Raw genomic sequence first — 18,972 nt, 5'->3', positions numbered from 1 at the left:
ACTTGCCAACCGATGCCCAGTTAGTCCCTGAGCAGTGATCCACCCAGGCCAACTCCCCCCAGTTTATATACTGGGCATGATGTCCCATGGTCTGGAATACCCCCTTGGCCAGTTTGGGTCAGCTGCCCTGGCTGTGTCCCCTCCCAACTTCTTGTGCCCCTCCAGCCTTCTCGCTGGCTGGGCATGAGAAGCCGGAAAACCCTTGACTTAGACTAAACACTGCTTAGCGACAACTGAAAACATCAGTGTGTTATCAGCATTCTTCTCATACTGAACCGAAAACATAACACTATACCAGCTAGGAAGACAATTAACTCTATCCCAGCTGAAACCAGGACAACATCATAATTTAATCTGTATGTGCAGTGGTTATCAAGAGAAGAACATGAAATGAATCTTTTTGAAAAGAAGTATATAAGCATCTTTCTATTTGGTGATAATTTGTACAACTTTGAATATTTTAGAAGAACAATGCAATATTGCTTATTGCCACAAGCTGCCAATAGTCTGTCTGTTATATAAAATGGAGGTTTAATTGTATGGAAAACAACAACCCCAGTATCATTTGTGTTTCACTCTGGGAGAAACAACTGGAAAAAAAAAAAAGCGCAAGCTACTTTCCCACAGAAAAGGATTGGTGTGAAAAACTTTCTTTACTAAAGCAGATATACTGATTCAACAGTTTACATAATCCAATTCTTGTCTTTCTTCTTTGTTTTACTAATACAGCTACTTGTTTGAAAAAATTTTCCTAATCTAAAATATGTAAGAACTATAACGAAAAACCAATTTTATAGTATGGTTGACCTATGCAGAGAGCGTTTACAGATATTTATGTATCATTTGATATAAACCCACAGACACAAATAATCTAGCATTAATTGAATAACAAAGGAAGGAGAACTTTGGTGGTAGTGATGGGGTGTATCAATAAGCATATATAATGTTCATTTCCTTGCTTTGTAGTTTGAGGTGAGGGTTTTGTGTTTGTTTTTTTTTAAGCACTTCTATTGAAAACACAAGGTATGTTATAGATATTCAAAAGTTACATTATATATATTTTATTAAATTGTTTCACCTAACTGGCATTTGAAACAATATACAATTTAATGGATTAATTTTTCTGAAACTTTTGAGAAAACAGATTTCAATTTTGATAACATGACTTTTTAAAGCTCTAAGTATAGACTCCTTGTGGTGGAGCTACAAAACACGGTTCAGTAGTTGAGTTTGATATTCCTGAATTTAATGTTTAATATCTCTAGTTGTGATCAAAGATAATGCTAGAAGGGAGAAGTGAGAAGTCTCCGGGACTGAAAATGTATTTGAAAGACTGCTTATCAGAAGATGAATTGTTTTAATCACCTGTTTCTCCTGATAAAGTATTCTGTTGTTCTTATTCCACTTGTTATTTATATCAATATGTAACAATATCTTATTTATTATTCTTTTGAAATGTATAATCTTCTGCTTCCAGATCCATTTGAGGCTTTCATAATTTTTTCTATTCGACATGAGATCAGAAAAATTGATCTTCACAAACGTGACTACAGCCTTTTAGTTCCTGGTTTACGAAATACAATAGCACTTGATTTTCATTTCAGTCAGAGTTTACTGTACTGGACAGATGTGGTAGAGGACAAAATTTACAGGGGCAAGCTCTCTGATACTGGAGGTATGAATTTAATCTTTAATTTCTTAACAGTAAGAACAACTGTAGTTACAGGGTGTTAGACCTGGTAAATCGTAACTGAGCTACCATTCACAGAAGCAGAATTTAGGATGGCATTCTGCCTTTAAAAAGGAGTGTACCTAGATTGTACTTGATGTAGAGCTGGAAGAAGACTTTTTGTTATAAAAGTTTCCTTTTGCAGTAGGTTATAGGGGGAAGAAAATGGCAAATGCAAAAGGGCTGATACTTCTTCCTGGTCCAATGAGTGCAATATTGATTTTTTTCATTTTTTTGTAATTTACCTTCACCTTATTAAAAAAGTATAAGAATTTACCAGGTGTCTGATAAATTATCTGCTCTCACTAGGTGGAAGATTTTGCTTCATAATTTTATAGCATTCTGAAAGACTGGTTCTTTGCCCTGGCAACATAGTTATGGCCTATAACTCAATAAAATCTCATAATGTATACAAAGGTGTTTCTACAAAATGTTCTTTGTTGAAGTGGATGTTCAGGTGCTTTCATTCCTGCATGAGCTAACAGGCATAAGCATGTTTAACTTGCTTCCGCAAAAGTTCACATATGCATTTGTGCGTATGTTCTCTGACATGTTTGGGTATTGTTTTTTGGGTTTTTTTCTTCTCCTTAGTAGATGGTATTTGTGGGTATTTTTATATCCACAGATGCAGACCAGGAAAGAAATATCCTACACTGCTAAGTATATAAAGACAAGCAAAGACTTGCTACTTTTCATTAATTGTTGTGATGTTTGTATGAAACCAGTAAGGTAGTCTGTTGTCATCACGCTGTATTATAATCACACTGTACCAGAACCCAAGTGACTTCTGTGCTGTATTAAAGAAAAAAATTATTTACTCCCTCAGTCTTGCAGCTGTCAAGAACTGGCTTGCAACTGCAAAAAGCACTGTGCCTTCCTGGAAGTCCTGAGGGCTAACAGAGTGTTTCTGTAGTTGGCCTTTGTGTTAAAAAATTTGAGACCCTCCAGAGGAAGTGCTTGGTAGGGAAGAGCCGTTAGTAGACAGTGACAGTATGAATTGTGCATGTGAATTCAAAGGACCAAAGTAAGGCTATTTATTTTAGAGCTTTTCAAAATATGTAGTCCAAACAGTGTTCTCCCTACCATTTCTGTCTTCATCAGAATCTTTCAGTTTTCTCTTTTTCTGATTGAGAAAGAACTGAAATAGAGCTGCATGAATTTTGTCTAATATGTCTAGTCAGTTGGAGGTGAAGCATGAGCAAGTCCTTCACAGATGCTGCAAAAGAGGTCACTGGTAATAGGGCACATGTATGTCTCCTGTGTTACTCTGTATGTGATCTCTGACCTTTATTGAAGGTTTCAGAGCTTTACTTACTAAAGCATCAGAGAACTAAAAATCTCTATTACTGTGGAATTAAGTTTATTTGTATACTGCCAGAAGTGTACTTACTTACAGCAGTCTATCACATTTGTAAAGGAAAAAAATGTCATGTGGAACAGCATTATCATCATCAGATTAATCAAGAATTCACTCCAAGAGCATATGATAGATTTGTATGTCCTTGTTCACTATATCAGACTCTATATTAGTTCTTTAAGACTGTCTTTTATTCCCCCCTCCCTTCTATTTTTTTTTAAGGTGTTAGTGCCATTGAGGTGGTAGTACAGCATGGCCTGGCCACACCTGAAGGTCTTACTGTAGATTGGATTGCAGGAAACATATACTGGATAGACAGCAATTTGGACCAAATCGAAGTAGCAAAACTAGATGGCACTTTGAGAACAACATTAATAGCAGGAGCTATGGAACATCCAAGGGCTATTGCTTTGGATCCCAGATATGGGTAATTATAAAAAGATAAATTTTTCTTGTTGCAAAGATAGATGTTTAAATGTGAGATTGTTTGATTTCCTTTTTTTGCTGTGAGTTCCTAACTTATCTTTAACAGTTCTTGAAAGTATATTTTGCATGAAATACAATCCCTTATTAGTGTGTTTTGCCCCAATGAAAAGGGTTAAGAAAAGTTAAGTCGCAAGATACAGGGATCTATTTGTTGGCAAATTACTTCCCTTGCTATGTGATTGTTTCATTTACTTTTTTAGTGTGGATGATAGTAACTGGAGCCTTTGGTCTAACCTTCCTGCGTGGTTAATGGACACATTTAGGTATTGCCAAGGTGATTCATCTCACTTAGAGACTGATTTTTTTGGTGGGGCTATAATGGTGTAGCTTAGATGTTACTGGAAGACTAAAAGTTGAGTGAGGTAAATCCCACCTTTTGTGTTTAGTTACCATCTTTAAAGTGGAGATAATGCTTGCTGACTTCTGTCACTATTTTTTGTACCTATTCATAAGGGATATTTTATAAACTGGAATGTTATTAAACTTGAGCAACTGAGTGTAGTACATTCAGCCTATTACCGTAAACATGTATTTTATCTAATGCCTGTCATAACTAAATGTTTCTAATAAACATCAGAATGTTTCCATAATATCAAACAAAATATTAATTAAAACAGGCCAAAATTTTATTTTTAAAAAAAGTATGTTTAAATTAAAATACTGCCTAATTTTGGTAATATGCTAACACAATAAAAACTTTTAGCAATCATCAAACATATAAATGTATTTCAGAATTCCATTTTAAAATCTTCACAGTAAAAAAACCCACCAACAATATAACTTTTCTGAGGATATTTTTGCTTCCTTTTAAAATTAGCCTCTCATTTTTTGGCAGAGCAAAAATGATGCATACGTGCCACTTATATTAAAATTTAAGTCAATAGACTTAAGTAGTATAAGGGAAGTAAAACTGTTTATGGAACCCTTAACTCCCTGTTGTCCCAGGTGTCAGTTCTGATTCTGTGTTGAAATTCAGTCTACTACTACAAAAAATCTTATGATTCTTGGAGTTAGAGCAGTGTTTTGAGGCTATATGAAATTGCAAACTCATTACAGAAACCTCATTACCTGATATTTTGGGTAGCTGGATCCTCTTAGAGAGGCCAAAAGGTAATGGTTAATAGCTACATTCTCTTCTCATAATTATTGTTCTTTAAGAGAGAAATAAAAAACCAAACACAAATTAAATGGGGACAAAAATAATATAAATTACAATGAGTTTGCAGAGTCATAATATTTGTTTAGGAACTTGCTATGGTCTGTCGTGTCTTCACTGAATGTTTATTTCAGAAACACAGCTGTGGACATAAAAATAAAAATAGATAAAGGTCCCAGATTCTGGGACCTGAGGTCCCTCTGGGACCTTAATTCTGAATTGGGAAGTACATGCTTTAATGAGTAAGGATGCTGCCCTCTCAATTCGGATGCTAGAAAGCTTATTTACAGAGCGCATTGCTTATCTATAGAGATCTTTAAAGAGGCATCCTGTTGGCAGAAGAATTGGCAGATAAGTTGTTCAAATTAAATGGTTGGGAGGAAAAAAAAAAAAATCAAATCACCACTCTTCCTGAAACTGAAGGCTTAATCTGCCTTTTGAAAATCTAGAAGCGATTGTATGCTACATTTTGTTAGAAGTGAGGAAAGAATAAAATCTTTGAACACAGATAGGAACAGCTCCTCAATCTTTTCACAAATAAATGTGAATAAACAAACACTGATGATTCAAAGTAGATGGCTGTGTTGGGATTGCACAAATCCTGTATCCTAATGGAGGCACGGCTGCCATAGCTCCATTCCAACCTGCAGTGAGGCTGAGTGTGTATTCTCAGTCCACACACACAGATACACATGTAACTAAACTTATATACATAAACACATGTGTGGCTACGTAGGTCTACAGAAACTCTCAGTGCTGAGGCAAACAAGCAGCACCAATGCTGTCATCCCCTTAAGGATCTTGGCTGTTAAGGATGAGGGTCTTTTAGCAAGAAACATACGTGTGTATATAATGTGGATTCCTCCAGTAGCTGGGTTTAGACAGTCAGTGTACCCAGTGGCTGGCCCTGGGATCACTGGGCTGCCGAGCTGCTGGCTCCAGGACGCGTGAGCCCCCAAGGGTGCAGCCCCACACCAGCTGCTGGTGAGGATCCCATCACACACGCACCGCTGTAGCTGCGCATAGGCACCCAGTCCCACCCAGTCTATCCAGTAGCTAGCCCTGGATCCTCGCTGTCCCCAGCCGCCTCTCACAAAGAGGTGCACACAACACACACACGTACAAATGGGTGCCTGAGGCCCCAGACCTCACAGTCTCTCTGCCAGTTGGCCTGCCCCCCCGGACCCTGTGGTAGCCAACTCGCCCAGGTGCCTTGCTCCCAGAGACGCACGCGTACATCTGGCTGCCAAGCCACATAACGTACTCACAACTCAGTCTGGCTTCACCTTTGCCAGCGATCACACTGACATGCACACCTTCGCTCGCTCCAGTTGCCGGCACCCTGGACGTGCAGGCCCTGTGACCTGTTTTCTGGCTCCAGCTGCTGGCACACAGCTGTCTATACACACAGTGCACGCATGGAGAAGAGACCCTTACCCAGAGAGAGAGAAATGGAATTTGGTAGAAAGACAGGCCTTTTTATACCCTTATCCCTTATTATTTAAATATAGCGTGCACTACTGTTCACAGGCACTAAATGGAGAGGCCTTATTAGGATATATGTTCAGGACTGAAGCTGTCTGAGGTTACTTGTCAAAAGTTTTGCTACAGTCTGACTCTCTGCAATTAGCTCTTTAGAACTAATAAAAGTTTTCATATCAAAGGTGTTCCTTTCCTTTAACAAACAAAAAAAAAAGTTTGCGTGTGGTTGAAAACTTAATAAGGTAAGAACAGCTAGAGTGTATTTTTGGCCTTTTGGTGACACTGCTTCTGTTACTTAACAAGAAACTTCTTTGGTTATACAGGTGAAAGCTCTCCTTCCTGCAAAAAAATTGGAGATAGTACAGAATTGAGAGAGCCTACCATACAACACATCTTTTCAATTTTCTTACCAAGACTAATCTATATAAAAATCGCTAGTGACATACCAAAATCTAGGGGTCTTTGTTGGAACACTCTTAATAATGAATGGAAATCTCTAGTTTAGCCTGTTCCTTAATCCCTGCTACCTCAAATCGCCTTTCTTCCCTTTCTCCCCTCCCTATCCTCCTCATCTGTGAATTGCTTTCAAAGGCTCTCATTATAATTTTTTTTTTTAATGAGCTGGGTTTCTAATTATAGAAGGAAGACAAGACGAGCTGTTACTTGTAGTAATGGACATGAAAAAAGGAACACTGTTAAACTTTTAGTTTTTAAAAAACTTTTTGAGTTTCATGATTGCTCTAACACTAAGAATTAAATATTGCCTCCATGTTACCAGGAATTTATATAGTTAGCTAAATTAATCTATTTTTACTCCTTTCATTTAAAACATATGAATTTTTGAACTTTTTTTCTAACTATTGTCTTATTGAACCATTTCAGTTTATTCTTCATGCTTTAATATTTTCTTATATCTCTTTTATTTTTCTTTTCCTCTCACCAGAATTCTGTTTTGGACAGACTGGGATGCAAATTTTCCTCGCATTGAATCCGCTTCCATGAGCGGTGCGGAAAGAAAGATCATATATAAAGATATGGATACTGGAGCCTGGCCTAATGGCCTTACTGTAGATCACTTTGAAAAAAGAATAGTATGGACAGATGCCAGGTAAAGTCATAACAGTATTCTTATCAGTTCATAAATTTTTATTCTTACATACAGAAATGTGAACTACATTGTAAGCAGAATGTAGCTATGTACATTATGTGCATAAAGAGTCTTGGGTGCAAATGTATAGCATGTACATTTCTTTTAATTGCATTACTATTATACATAATGTCTTCATGGTCTGTACCAGCAGACTTCAATGGCCCTGAGCAGGCTTCTCAGGCACCTTCCCCCACACACCCTGCCCGTGGTCCCAGGACCCCATTTCAGCTCAGCCCTGGAGCTCGACCACTGGAGCGCCAGTCTCCAGCCCAGCCGCAGCGCTGCCTGGCAATGGGCCCATTGGTCCAGACCCCAACCCACAGGGTGGCTTCCTGGCCTGACCCTGTTTTGTCACCACAAACTTTTCTGGCAATTTGGACTCTTGGTTGAACCTGGCTGCCACCCCCTGGGCCCTGCTCTGCTCGCCTCGCTTGGCGGCAGTGGGATGTGGCCCTGGACAGTGAAGCCTCTGCCTTGCCAGCTCTGGTATCATCTGTGGCTCCTGGCTCCCTGTGCCTTAGAGAGCAGTTGCCCGTTTGTCCCTCCCTGACAAAGCTGTTTCACTTTTTTTTTTCATAGTTTCGTGTAATGGAAACTGATTTACCTGCTGTATTTTCACAGCATGGAGGTAAATTTGAATTTAAAAACAGTATACAAGCAAACCAATATTTCATATCCCTATTAAATTAATAATGTGAAATAAGCCATCTCTGATGTTAATGACTGCACTGTAAACATTCTTTGGTCTTAACCGGTATGTAAGAGTAAGGCTTTATACATTTTGAACCAATGTCAAAATGGTTGTATGATTTTTATTTTATTTTTATGTAATCTTAAATTTGGGATTATCTTGTAGATCGGATGCCATTTATTCTGCATTATATGATGGAACCAGCATGATAGAGATTATACGGGGTCATGAATATCTTTCTCACCCTTTTGCTGTTTCTTTGTATGGGAGTGAAGTATATTGGACAGATTGGCGGACCAATACACTTGCAAAAGCCAATAAATGGACTGGCCAAAATGTCAGTGTAATACAAAAAACAAGTGCTCAGCCATTTGATCTTCAGATATATCATCCAAGTCGTCAACCACAAGGTGACTATTTATAGAATAATTAATTATTATTCCTATGAGGGGAAAAAAGTATTCTTTTTATATACAAATATCTGTATATGAATTTGCCTTGAACTGACAATTCTTAATTAAATGTCATGTTCAGTACTAGTGTTCCTTGGGTGCTAATAGAGTCTTTATTCAAACTAGAAGCTTCATGGGATCAGTGTCTGTGATTATTACCCACCTGGACTCTTGTTCTTGATCTGTTAGAAATATAGTGCAGAACCGTATTTATTTAAAGGGCTTCCAACGTATTTTTTTAACTGGAGTGACTAGTCTGACACAAGTAAACATCATAGCGCTAGCTGTCTTTCTCTTGCTTCTCTCCAGAGCAAGATGAACTTTTCTGTGAAATGAATGGTGTATACAATTGTTAGTTTTAAATATTCACTTTGTGCTATAATTCACCTTAATTTAGTCATTCACTTGTCAGTGTCTATTTGTTCTCAGTCTTCTTGTTCACTCTTAGGACTGCATAACTTAAGATTCCACCACTGCAGACTGCTACTTTTCTACTGAAACAGCCCCAATTGGGTGTTGTCCATAAACTGACACTTTTCCAAAGCATAGCCTATTCACTTAACAGCTTTTACCTTAAAATAACATTTACAATTTTCAGTTTCAAATTAACACTGTATGTCTTTCATGGGCGAATGAACTCAATCTGCTGGAGGCATGAGTCTGGAGTTTAAAACTTCAAGAAGCAGCGAAACTTATTTTTGGTGTGGATAACAATCAAAACTGAATGGAAGTTCACAGTATATGTATTAAATAATAGGAAATTCTTTAATTATTTCTTGATACGTTATTTTGTAACTTTAACTTCCCATTTTCATCTTTATAAAGCTTACCTCTTCATGTGCGTATATTTCCATTTCAATTTTTTACTAGCTTTTATAGTATAATATCTATTTATAGCAGAGCAATGCTGTTCAATTATGGTAAGTGCATAGGCTTTGTCATTAGGTAGATAGTCCAACAGTAGTTGTGTATTTAGTAATCTTCAGCTACTATAACTTAAGATAAAACTGTATTAATCTTGAAAATAAAAACTGACCAGATTTCATCTATCTGGTTTAATGAAATATTCTATTTAATTCCTAATGAAAAATGCAGGAACCTGCTGAAGAACTTAGCTCCTTGAGACAGATTTACAATGTCTGTCGCACAGGTAAAAAGACAAATCATTTTCCTATCATTTCAGCTGAAGCTTCAAATGATTTTATCACTGAATAGTGAATCTCTCATTCAGATGGTGAATACTTAGTCAAGTAATTCAAGTTACTGATCTCGGTGGTCATACGCGTGAAGGTCCATAAGGACCAAGAAAGAAATCTCAGAGAAGCCCATTAGTTGCACATCTAGTATTTTTCTAGAGTATAACCATATTTATTACTTCTTTGAGGATTATGAGGATTACAAATACAGAGATTTTATTTAACTGGTGTAAAATTATTTTCCACTCTAAATTTTCTGGCTTCAGTTATGGCAATATATAGACTGTACCTAAGCATGTTGCTAATAACATAAGCAATAATTAAATCCAAATTAATTATAAAGGGACTTGACACATTTTGCTGTGATTTCATCCTGATACCTATCTAATCTACCTTGCTAGCACTATCTGCTACTGGTCCAAACACGTTTTCCTGCTTTCCCTCATACTTCCTTTTTTCCCCAACTGCTGTTCAGTTGAGGATAGGTGATTCCAAGATACTTAGTACAGTGCTGACAACTGGCATTATTATTATTCTTCCTAATGGCTATCTCCACTTCTACCATCATAAAAAAAGATAATTTTAATTGGGCTTTACAGTTCCTCCTTCTCTGACTTTTCAAACATTTTGCCCTTCAAAGTCCCTGTATCCCTGGCTTGGGAATCATAAATGTTAAGGGAAATAGTTGGAAAGTGTTGTTACGTAGTCATTTACTAGGAGTCCTTGGACTTCTGAATCAGATGCTTGACTTCATTCAATGTGAAATAGTGAGGATGAGGTGGTTAGCTGAAGTAGTAATGAAAGGATATGATAGCATGCTGAGCAGAAGAAGATGGTCCTGATTGAACTTCCTCAGTTATTTTGTTGGAAGGATACTTGGAGATCAGTTCTCTCAGTGGATCCCAATGTAAAATGAAGAACTAAAGTGACATTTTTTGATACGACTATAGCTACGTTGATTTTAAAATAAATTTAAAGTTAGAAAACGAAATATAGGACAGGAAGACATTATTATGACATTGCTGACAATTTCAAAACCCTTTGAATATGTGTTTTTATTGTGAGCTATAACAAAAGACAGTGACTTAATTTGTATGTAAATACAGGAAGGTAAAAAATACCACTGGAGGATGACCACTAATTAGTTATAGAGTGTTCTGTGATCTCTGGATAAATTTCAACTCTTCTGCCAAAAAGCTGATGGTAATAGAAACTACTTTAAAATTCATATCACATATAGTTGGTTTTTTTAATATTGAGAAACGATATTTTGTTCTCACCCAGGGTTTGTAGTGCTCAGTAAATTATTGAGACTTTTATGTTAGTAGGTTCTAAGCAATCTTTATTTGAAAATGTTAAATTCTGACAATTTTGTATGGCTTTGTAGATGTCTTAGAACCCAGTTCTGCATTAGTTATACATAGAAGACTATGGATATATCTCTAAAGTAAATGAGTACTGGCAAGTAAAATTCTCCCTGCACGCTAGTAGTCAAAAGATTTGAAGAATGCTTTCTAAAAGCATGCATTGAAAAAAGGAGAGCAATGAATATAACTCACTGTTAGTTTATGAGTGAATCTAAGCATGATGACAACTGTGATAAGGACTCACAGTGAACAACTCCTAATGTACCTTGTGATATGTGACATATGCTGTCAGGATACATTTTTCTGATGGTTTTATTTTAAAATAATAATGAACTTAGATTAAAGAAGAATGTTACTGTTTTTCAGTGGATGTCAGGTTATTACTTCTTGAAATAAGCCTCTTGCAAGAATTTACTTTTTAGGCCAGGGTACTGTTCTAAGAAAGCTGTCTGACATCTGGACAAAAGAATATGTGTGCCCAGGATCTTAAAATAGGGTGGAGTAAATATGCATCTCTGCACGCCCCTTTCAAGTAATGGTTTTTGCTATTTTTTATAATGAGTCGCTTCCTGAACTTAGGGATTTGAGGAACTGTGTTCTATATTTGTTTTTTTCACAGTAGCATTAGAGTTCCCATTAGCCATTTCTTGCTGTCAGAAAAAAACCAACTATTTTCTGTTTGGACTGGGGCCAGGCATCGTCTTTAGAGAGAGACTATAGCCTAGGGAGACATCAGTCAGTATTCCATAGTCACAGATACCTTGGCCTAAAGGCAAAGTATAAGCTGTAGAAGAGTTTTCAGCTGTTATTTGCCAGAATCAAGAAGTTCAAATATCAAGTTGTGTAATTGCAGCTTTTATTTTATGATGTAGAAAACACCAGATTCCATTTTATGATTGGCCTTCTGGGTTTGCTCTAAATTATTCACTTTCAGTGGAAGCAATTTTTTTCTACAAATCTCTAGTAGCTAGCTTTACTGGAGCTAGAGAAAAATGGTGATACTATCCAATTACTTCTTAATTTTCTTTTGAATTTGTAGTAATTTTGCAATAAATGAAACAAGATACCATGCAGTTTAGAATACCAAAATAAAATTAACAGTAGATTTACATTGCAAAATGTGACTATAAACATAGCACTGAAGGACAAACATTTTGTAGTTTCAGCTCCATGGGTATACATCTGTGTCACCTATGTAAGTTAAAAGTTACTGTTTTTTAAAATATATCATGCAGCTTATTTTGACTGAAATAGAGCACAGCTAAATAAATTGCTGTAGACTAAAGCAGTATTATTTCAGTTAATCTAGGACAGATGCTGATTAAGGTAGTGAGTTATAGTGTGATATTTGTATGGATGATACAGGTTCATCTGTCAGTAACCACAGGGATTGCGGAAGGCTTCATGACCAAATGCAGAATGATGTCACATCTCAGGAATGCGAGTCTGAGACCTACTCATCTTCACAGAATCAAAGCTGTGTGTCAGGAATGCTATTAACATAGCAAACACAGGTTTTCTAGGAAGAATAATTTCTCAACTACCATTATATTTTAAAAATCCACTTGCTGCTAAGAACAAGGTGTTCTATTTTAGGCATGAGAATTTGTACTTGCACCATGAGGTGTACTGCTGATGATAGTAACGAAAGGAGTAAATATAGTGCATTGGAAGGATTGCAACTTGAAAACAGTTAGAAAGCTGTGAATTCCTCACACATTCCCCAGTTTTTGCATTTCTCTAGGGTATTACTTTGAATTAAAAAAAAAAAAAACAACAAAAACAAAACAACAAACCAGGGTCATGGCATTATTTTTCTTTTTTCAGATTGAATTTTACAGAGTAAAAATCAGGACAAGCAGTATAATAACTGCTGATTATAAAGTATATTGGTACCACTGGGCTCTTTTGTAATTAAAACATGAAAAACTTTTAACTTCATAGCACTGTTTTGTTACAATATTCTGTTGAGGCCTGGATTGCCAGCTGTTTAAAATAACTTTTTACAGAAAAGTAGCTTGAGATACACATGAGCAAAGTTTTGGCTATTTTATTTGGGGGGATCTTAAAAATGTTATTAGTTTGAAATTTTATCACAGCCTTCTTGTGTGCATTCTTTTTACTTCAAAATTAGCAGCAAGATTGGTATATGTATTATAAATCACGCAAAATATATACAGTCTTTTCTGAACTTTAAATTTAATTCTTCTGTGCCTTGTGAAAGTTCCTTTTTTTTGTTTTAGGAATTATAAAAGCAGTCTTTCCTACCTTTGTCTTAACTCGGCATCCTGTCTTTGATAATGGCTCATCAGTGCCTACAGGAAAGTTTGGACCTGGGGGAGGACAACAGCCATGCTCCTCCCGTATAGCCTGTCAGCTTCCACTAACCTATAACTCAGTGATTTTTGAATGGTATCTTTGTGCTTTAAAGGCTTTTAAAGCCTTTGACTGATTCTTCTTGCATGAACTTTTCTAGCTGACTGTTGAGCTTACACAAACTCCTGATGTCTACAACTTTTGGGGCAGATGGCTCTGGTGCGTAACTATGCACTGTGTGAGAGAGGACCTAGTCTTGTTTGTTTTAACCCTAATAACTGATAATTTTGTTTGGTGTGTCCTAGCTCTTGTAATAAAAGGGGTATTGGACAGCCATTTCATAAGTATAAATACAATCTGTTGCTTCAGAAAAGGATCTTGGACATATGGATGCTATTTCAGTGGTCATCCTCACGTATGTAACTTGAGACTGTTTTTTCCTTGTATATTACTACACATGTATTGAATTTTATAAGACACTTTATTTCTCAGTCACTCTGTCATGTAACTGTTGTGTAGCTTTTCACACTTGGATTTAATTTAATCCTTTTTCACTGCTTTTTTGTAACTTACTTTTAACAGTAAATTTCTGATGTCTTGAACGTTTTCTATAAAGCGTAGCACCTGCTCCTAAAGGTTTAGGAGCCTTTGGCCTTTGGCCCTTCCACATGGTAATACCCTAGTGTTATAACATTTGTTATTCTTTTCCATCTGTGTTTCTTATCTGTCTAGTAAGTCAGTATGCTTTTTTAAGGTCAGTCATTGCAGGCAGTCCCTTCTTAGTTTTGGACTTAAATCATTAATTACATTTTTCTCTGTTTTTTGCAGTACCCTTCCATGTCAAACTGTACACTGGGGGGAGTGGGAAAGAGAGATATTCATTAACAAGAGCTTCAGAATTACCATAAAGATATTGTATCATATACAATAGATTATCGTGAAGAATTGTTCTAACTTGGTGCTAAAAATATTCGTTTGTTTTGTTTCATGGTTAATATGTAAATTTTTGTTAGGTGGTATACTGACTAATTCTGCAAGTGAATGATTAAAAACTGAAGTAGAAATAGTGAATATAGGAAATACATATTTATTTTAGAACTAATGCATTCTTTGATCAGTCTTAACTTAAAATTCCAAAGATTAACGCTAAAATAATCAGATATAATCTGGTAGTATAAAGATTTTAACTTGACTGAGTACAGCAGGATGTTTGACCCTATGAAAAGCAATACTACCAAAAGTATTGACAGCGAGCAGAGGATTAGATCTATAACTGGTTTTAAATATGAGTGGGAATAGATTGTCAGCAATTTAGAAGTACCCTTTTGATGTAGTTGTAGTGCATATAGTTGAAAATGTAGGCAGAATTTAATCAGATCACGCACCGTTAAAGTGTAAGATTAAAATTTTGCCTAGGTAAAATCTGATGCCAAGAAGGGACAGGATCAATATGAAGTTAATATGGAGGATAAGTTGGTCCATGGTGAATACATATTCAGAGGTTGGCAGAGTAACTGTTCATTTGTCAGCTGGTGATAGAATGTCAGGGGTTTTTTTAAGGGTTACTGGTCAAGAAAAGAAACATTTTGTTTAAATAATGTTTCAGAGAGCAGTCAAGAAGAAATATGATGACAAAGAGTGACATGTATATCTGTGCACAGTACTGTAAGAAAAATAGATTGACAAGGAGTCAGCAGTGAAAATCAATTAAATAATGCAAAAGGCTGGCCAGTTGGTGAAAATGCCAGTTCTGTGTGTTGCCATGATCAAAAGGAAAATAGATTGGTGGAAATGATTAGGAAAGGAATGAAGAACTATAGACAGTGAACTGTGATGAACTACAAATCCATATCACTCCCGTATCTTGAGTACTATATACAGATCATGTAAAAGATACCAAGAAAGCTTGACAGGCTGATCAAGAGTATGGGAAAGTTTTTGTATGAGGACAGATAAGCTGATGCTTCTTGAAATACAACTTATAGACAAGCTTCTGTATGATGGCAGTCTGCGAAATCATAAATGGCATGGAGAAGGTGAATAAGGAATGGTTATGTGGTCGGTTATTCACAACAGAAATAGCAGGAAGTGTTAGAACTAGCACAAGGAAATGAGAGCCAAATTTTTGAGAGTCAAAGCGATAGTGTACCTATTTGCCTTCAAGAGAATTAGTTTTTATTAGAAAGTAAAGAATGGATTTAGCTGTTATTCAGTGAAAGTACTATGAATATGAAAGGAATAAATACATATGTGCTGGGATAAGTAATTTTTTTATTATGGTAGTTTACTCCTCCAATTGTGTATGCATGTGGAAACAAATACGTCTGCTTCGTAACACCTCTTTTTCCACCAATTTTGTATTCCATGATATATGAAGGGGATTGTGATGTGGACAGATAGTACAGAAATTGTACTGTCTCCTCTTTGTTGATGCTTGTAGCACACTGTAACCACAACTCTTTCTTTAACATGATCATTAACCAGCATGCCTTTTATTTTTTGTTCTGTATGTTCTTATTTTTGAATTCCATACTCAAATAGCAACTTTGGTAGAGAAGAACATAATGCAGTACTTGCACAGAAAGCCAAGATGGGGATTATTATTCTTAGGCCTTAAGTAGATCCTTGCCAAAGATGGTTGTATGCATATAAAGAGGTTGAGGTTCCGCTGAAATTACTGCTTTGTATTGGCAAATAAATTAAAGGAAATGCTGTTTAACAGAACGTATGACTAAACTTTAAATCTCACAGCAGCAATATTAAGAATGCCAAAAAATGCAGGAGGTTGAATCACTAGATGATCTCCTGAGATCCCTTACAACCTAGATGATTCTACGATCTCCTTCACAATATTGTCAATACCCTAAATTATGTTTCATTTTTGATGTGTTCATAGGAATAGATGACTTAAATTTACTAATATTAATAGTCCATTAATAATTGATTCTTATCCTGAAGGGCTCCTGGAACCTTCTTAACTTCAGTCTCTTTTCCTCAGCTTCATATTTTTTGTTTTCTACACAATGTTGTGAACTTATTAAAAGAGATCACCCCAGATTTTTTTACATTGTTACTACAGATACAAGAAAAGCGATGATGTTAAATAAACATTTCTCTATTGTAATTTTTGGGAAAGTCAGAATCAAATATAGTCATCACATAAGGATAATAAGGTATTTATAGTCCATTAGCAGTCAAAGAATATATTAATTTATTAACCAAGAATACATATTTTTAAGCTTATTGGTGCAGCTGACTTCTTGTCAGAGGTTTAGAAGAGCTGACAGAGAGGATATGGGATGCTTCTTTTTAATAAATCTTGGACTAGCAGGAGAAACTGCACAGGCTGGGAGAGTGCTGAGTGGCATCATGTGATGCCAGTGTTTGAAAGGGGCAAATGGGATGACTTTACAGAAAACTGTAAAAGCCTATGATTTTTTTGATAGAATGATGGCAGATGCTGGATAGAATTTCATTAACCTGTTTATCCAAGGTTTTGAAAGTTTCATTCTTCCTGTAGTACTGGTCAAACAAGTAAGTAGTTAAAGTCAGGAGTTGGTGGATAAATTTACAGGAATCATGCATTGATGAAAAAGAAATGGTTCAATTAAGCAAACCTTGAGTTTGTCTTCAAATTTTAGTGCTTGACTTTGAGCTAAGTTTATTTTGCAAAGAAATTCATATATCGGATTTCTCTAGTTATCTAATTACTTATATTGCAGGCTAGCACAGCGTTGGAGGAGTATATTCTAAACTAATTGATTTTGATAATTATAAGTTTGTCTTTATGAGTCAGTCATTCCCACTTCCCTTTTCATCGCTGTTAATTTTCTGTAGTTTTTTTAGTAAAGGGAAAAAGTCAACATTACTTTCTGTTATGCTTGGAATATCTCTTCAGGAGTGCTCTCGAACTGTGTGTGTATAATAATGAATGAAGATAATCAGAATAGTTTCTAGCTTTTGTAGGACTAAGAAGTCTTCTCCAAATTCTAGCACATCTTGTTCAATCAGTGAAGTATAAGAAGCTACTTGAAAAAAGCTACACACAGGAGAGGTTTTTCTTTGAGAAAAGTAGAAATACTTTGGCATCTTTTTTCAAATTATCTTTGCATGTTAGATTTCCAACTAGTATTCTAATTTTTTATTGAGAGGGAACATTGAATTTGCCAAAATTTCCAATCCTGAGTCTAAGCTTTGACTCTTCACAAAACGAAATTTGTTGTTCAGGTCCTCATCATACTAACATTTTTTTATCCCATGTGTCCTGGCTAGGAGTGTACAATTCTTTACATTTGAATGTTATAAATAGACTGCAAAATTAATATCTCACTGGGCAAATTGTATCCAGTGGCTTCATGAAGTTACAGTGATAAATTTTGTGGCTGTGCTAACAACAAAAAAAAAAAACCCTGTAAAAATTTATGCTTGGATGAGAGTTTAGTACTAGCCTAGAAAAAGTGATCAGAGCACAAGCTCAGTTAATCAATAAGGCTGGGTTTATCTTCAAACAGAATTTTCACCACGATTTTACCAGTGTAGCTTTTGCTGGTTTGACAAGCCTTAGTTCCAAAAGGTGTTTTTATATTTTGTGTATTTCATTATTCAATTTTAGCTTCCAATCCATGTGCTGCTAATGAGGGCAGAGGTCCATGTTCTCACATGTGTCTGATCAATCACAACAGAAGTGCTGCATGTGCCTGTCCGCATCTGATGAAACTGTCTTTAGACAAGAAAACGTGTTACGGTAAGTTTTCCTCCCAAAGCCTGACAATTGTATTGATTTTAGAACTTTGAACTGGACAAATTAAAATACAATTAAAATCTTAAAAACAATCTCTACAGTGCATTTTAATGATGTATTTTAAAGGGACATCTGCTTTTTGAGAATTGGTAACTTATTCTATTATGCAAGGTGTGTGACGCTTTGATGTTTATTACCACAGCCGTTTTTTCTGTTGCTTGTGTGTATGATATGTTAGTAAAACTTATCTCTGCAACACAGAAAGGTTTATACTGCAAAGTGCATCATCAGAAAATGATGAGTCAGGTAAGCTGGATAACAAAAAGATACTAATAGCTTAAATCTCTACCTGTTCTTCTAAAGTTGTCTTGGTTTTATTTTTAAGGATTAAGAAAATGAAATGAAGAGTAAATATTAGACATGCAGCCTTGCAGGGAAGTTTTATAAAAAATTACAGTAAACACTTTTAAGCTATAAAAGCCCTCAAAATGTCAAATAATTGTGTCTATAATCTGTAAAACCTTATACTACATTACTCTTTTCAGTGTTGATTAATAATGTTTTGGAAATAAAAAAAATATTTTGTTGTAATAAACATACTGTGGGGAAAAAGTTACCTTTTCTGTTCATTCACAGACATTTACTCCAATAATTTAGACTTTTGAGATTAAAAATAGAGTTCTGTTTTGCCTTTAATGTATCACTCTTTTTCACCAGTGAATGTCTAAATTGGAACAATCAACATGTTCTTTTTCTTCCACCTGTTTGCCTTTCACTACTTACACATACATTGTGGAATTCCTTCTGAGTTTTGTTGATTGCAAAAACTTCCCTGTTACAGTGATACTC

At 35.8% G+C, this 18,972-nt stretch overlaps 1 protein-coding gene across 1 annotated transcript in view; it reads left to right on the top strand.

Annotated features, from left to right (window-relative positions):
* Positions 1-18,972, top strand: part of LRP1B (LDL receptor related protein 1B) — a 576,780-nt gene that overhangs the window by 336,356 nt on the left and 221,452 nt on the right. Inside the window, exons 24-28 of the mRNA XM_075027025.1 lie at positions 1,478-1,675; positions 3,309-3,513; positions 7,154-7,318; positions 8,217-8,461; positions 17,995-18,126. Coding sequence (XP_074883126.1) covers positions 1,478-1,675; positions 3,309-3,513; positions 7,154-7,318; positions 8,217-8,461; positions 17,995-18,126 — 945 coding nt within the window. The remainder of the gene's footprint in view (positions 1-1,477; positions 1,676-3,308; positions 3,514-7,153; positions 7,319-8,216; positions 8,462-17,994; positions 18,127-18,972) is intronic.

This window comes from Buteo buteo, chromosome 5, assembly GCF_964188355.1.
Source record: "Buteo buteo chromosome 5, bButBut1.hap1.1, whole genome shotgun sequence".
Lineage (NCBI taxonomy): Eukaryota > Metazoa > Chordata > Aves > Accipitriformes > Accipitridae > Buteo > Buteo buteo.
This window is presented reverse-complemented; position numbering and strand designations above follow the sequence as displayed.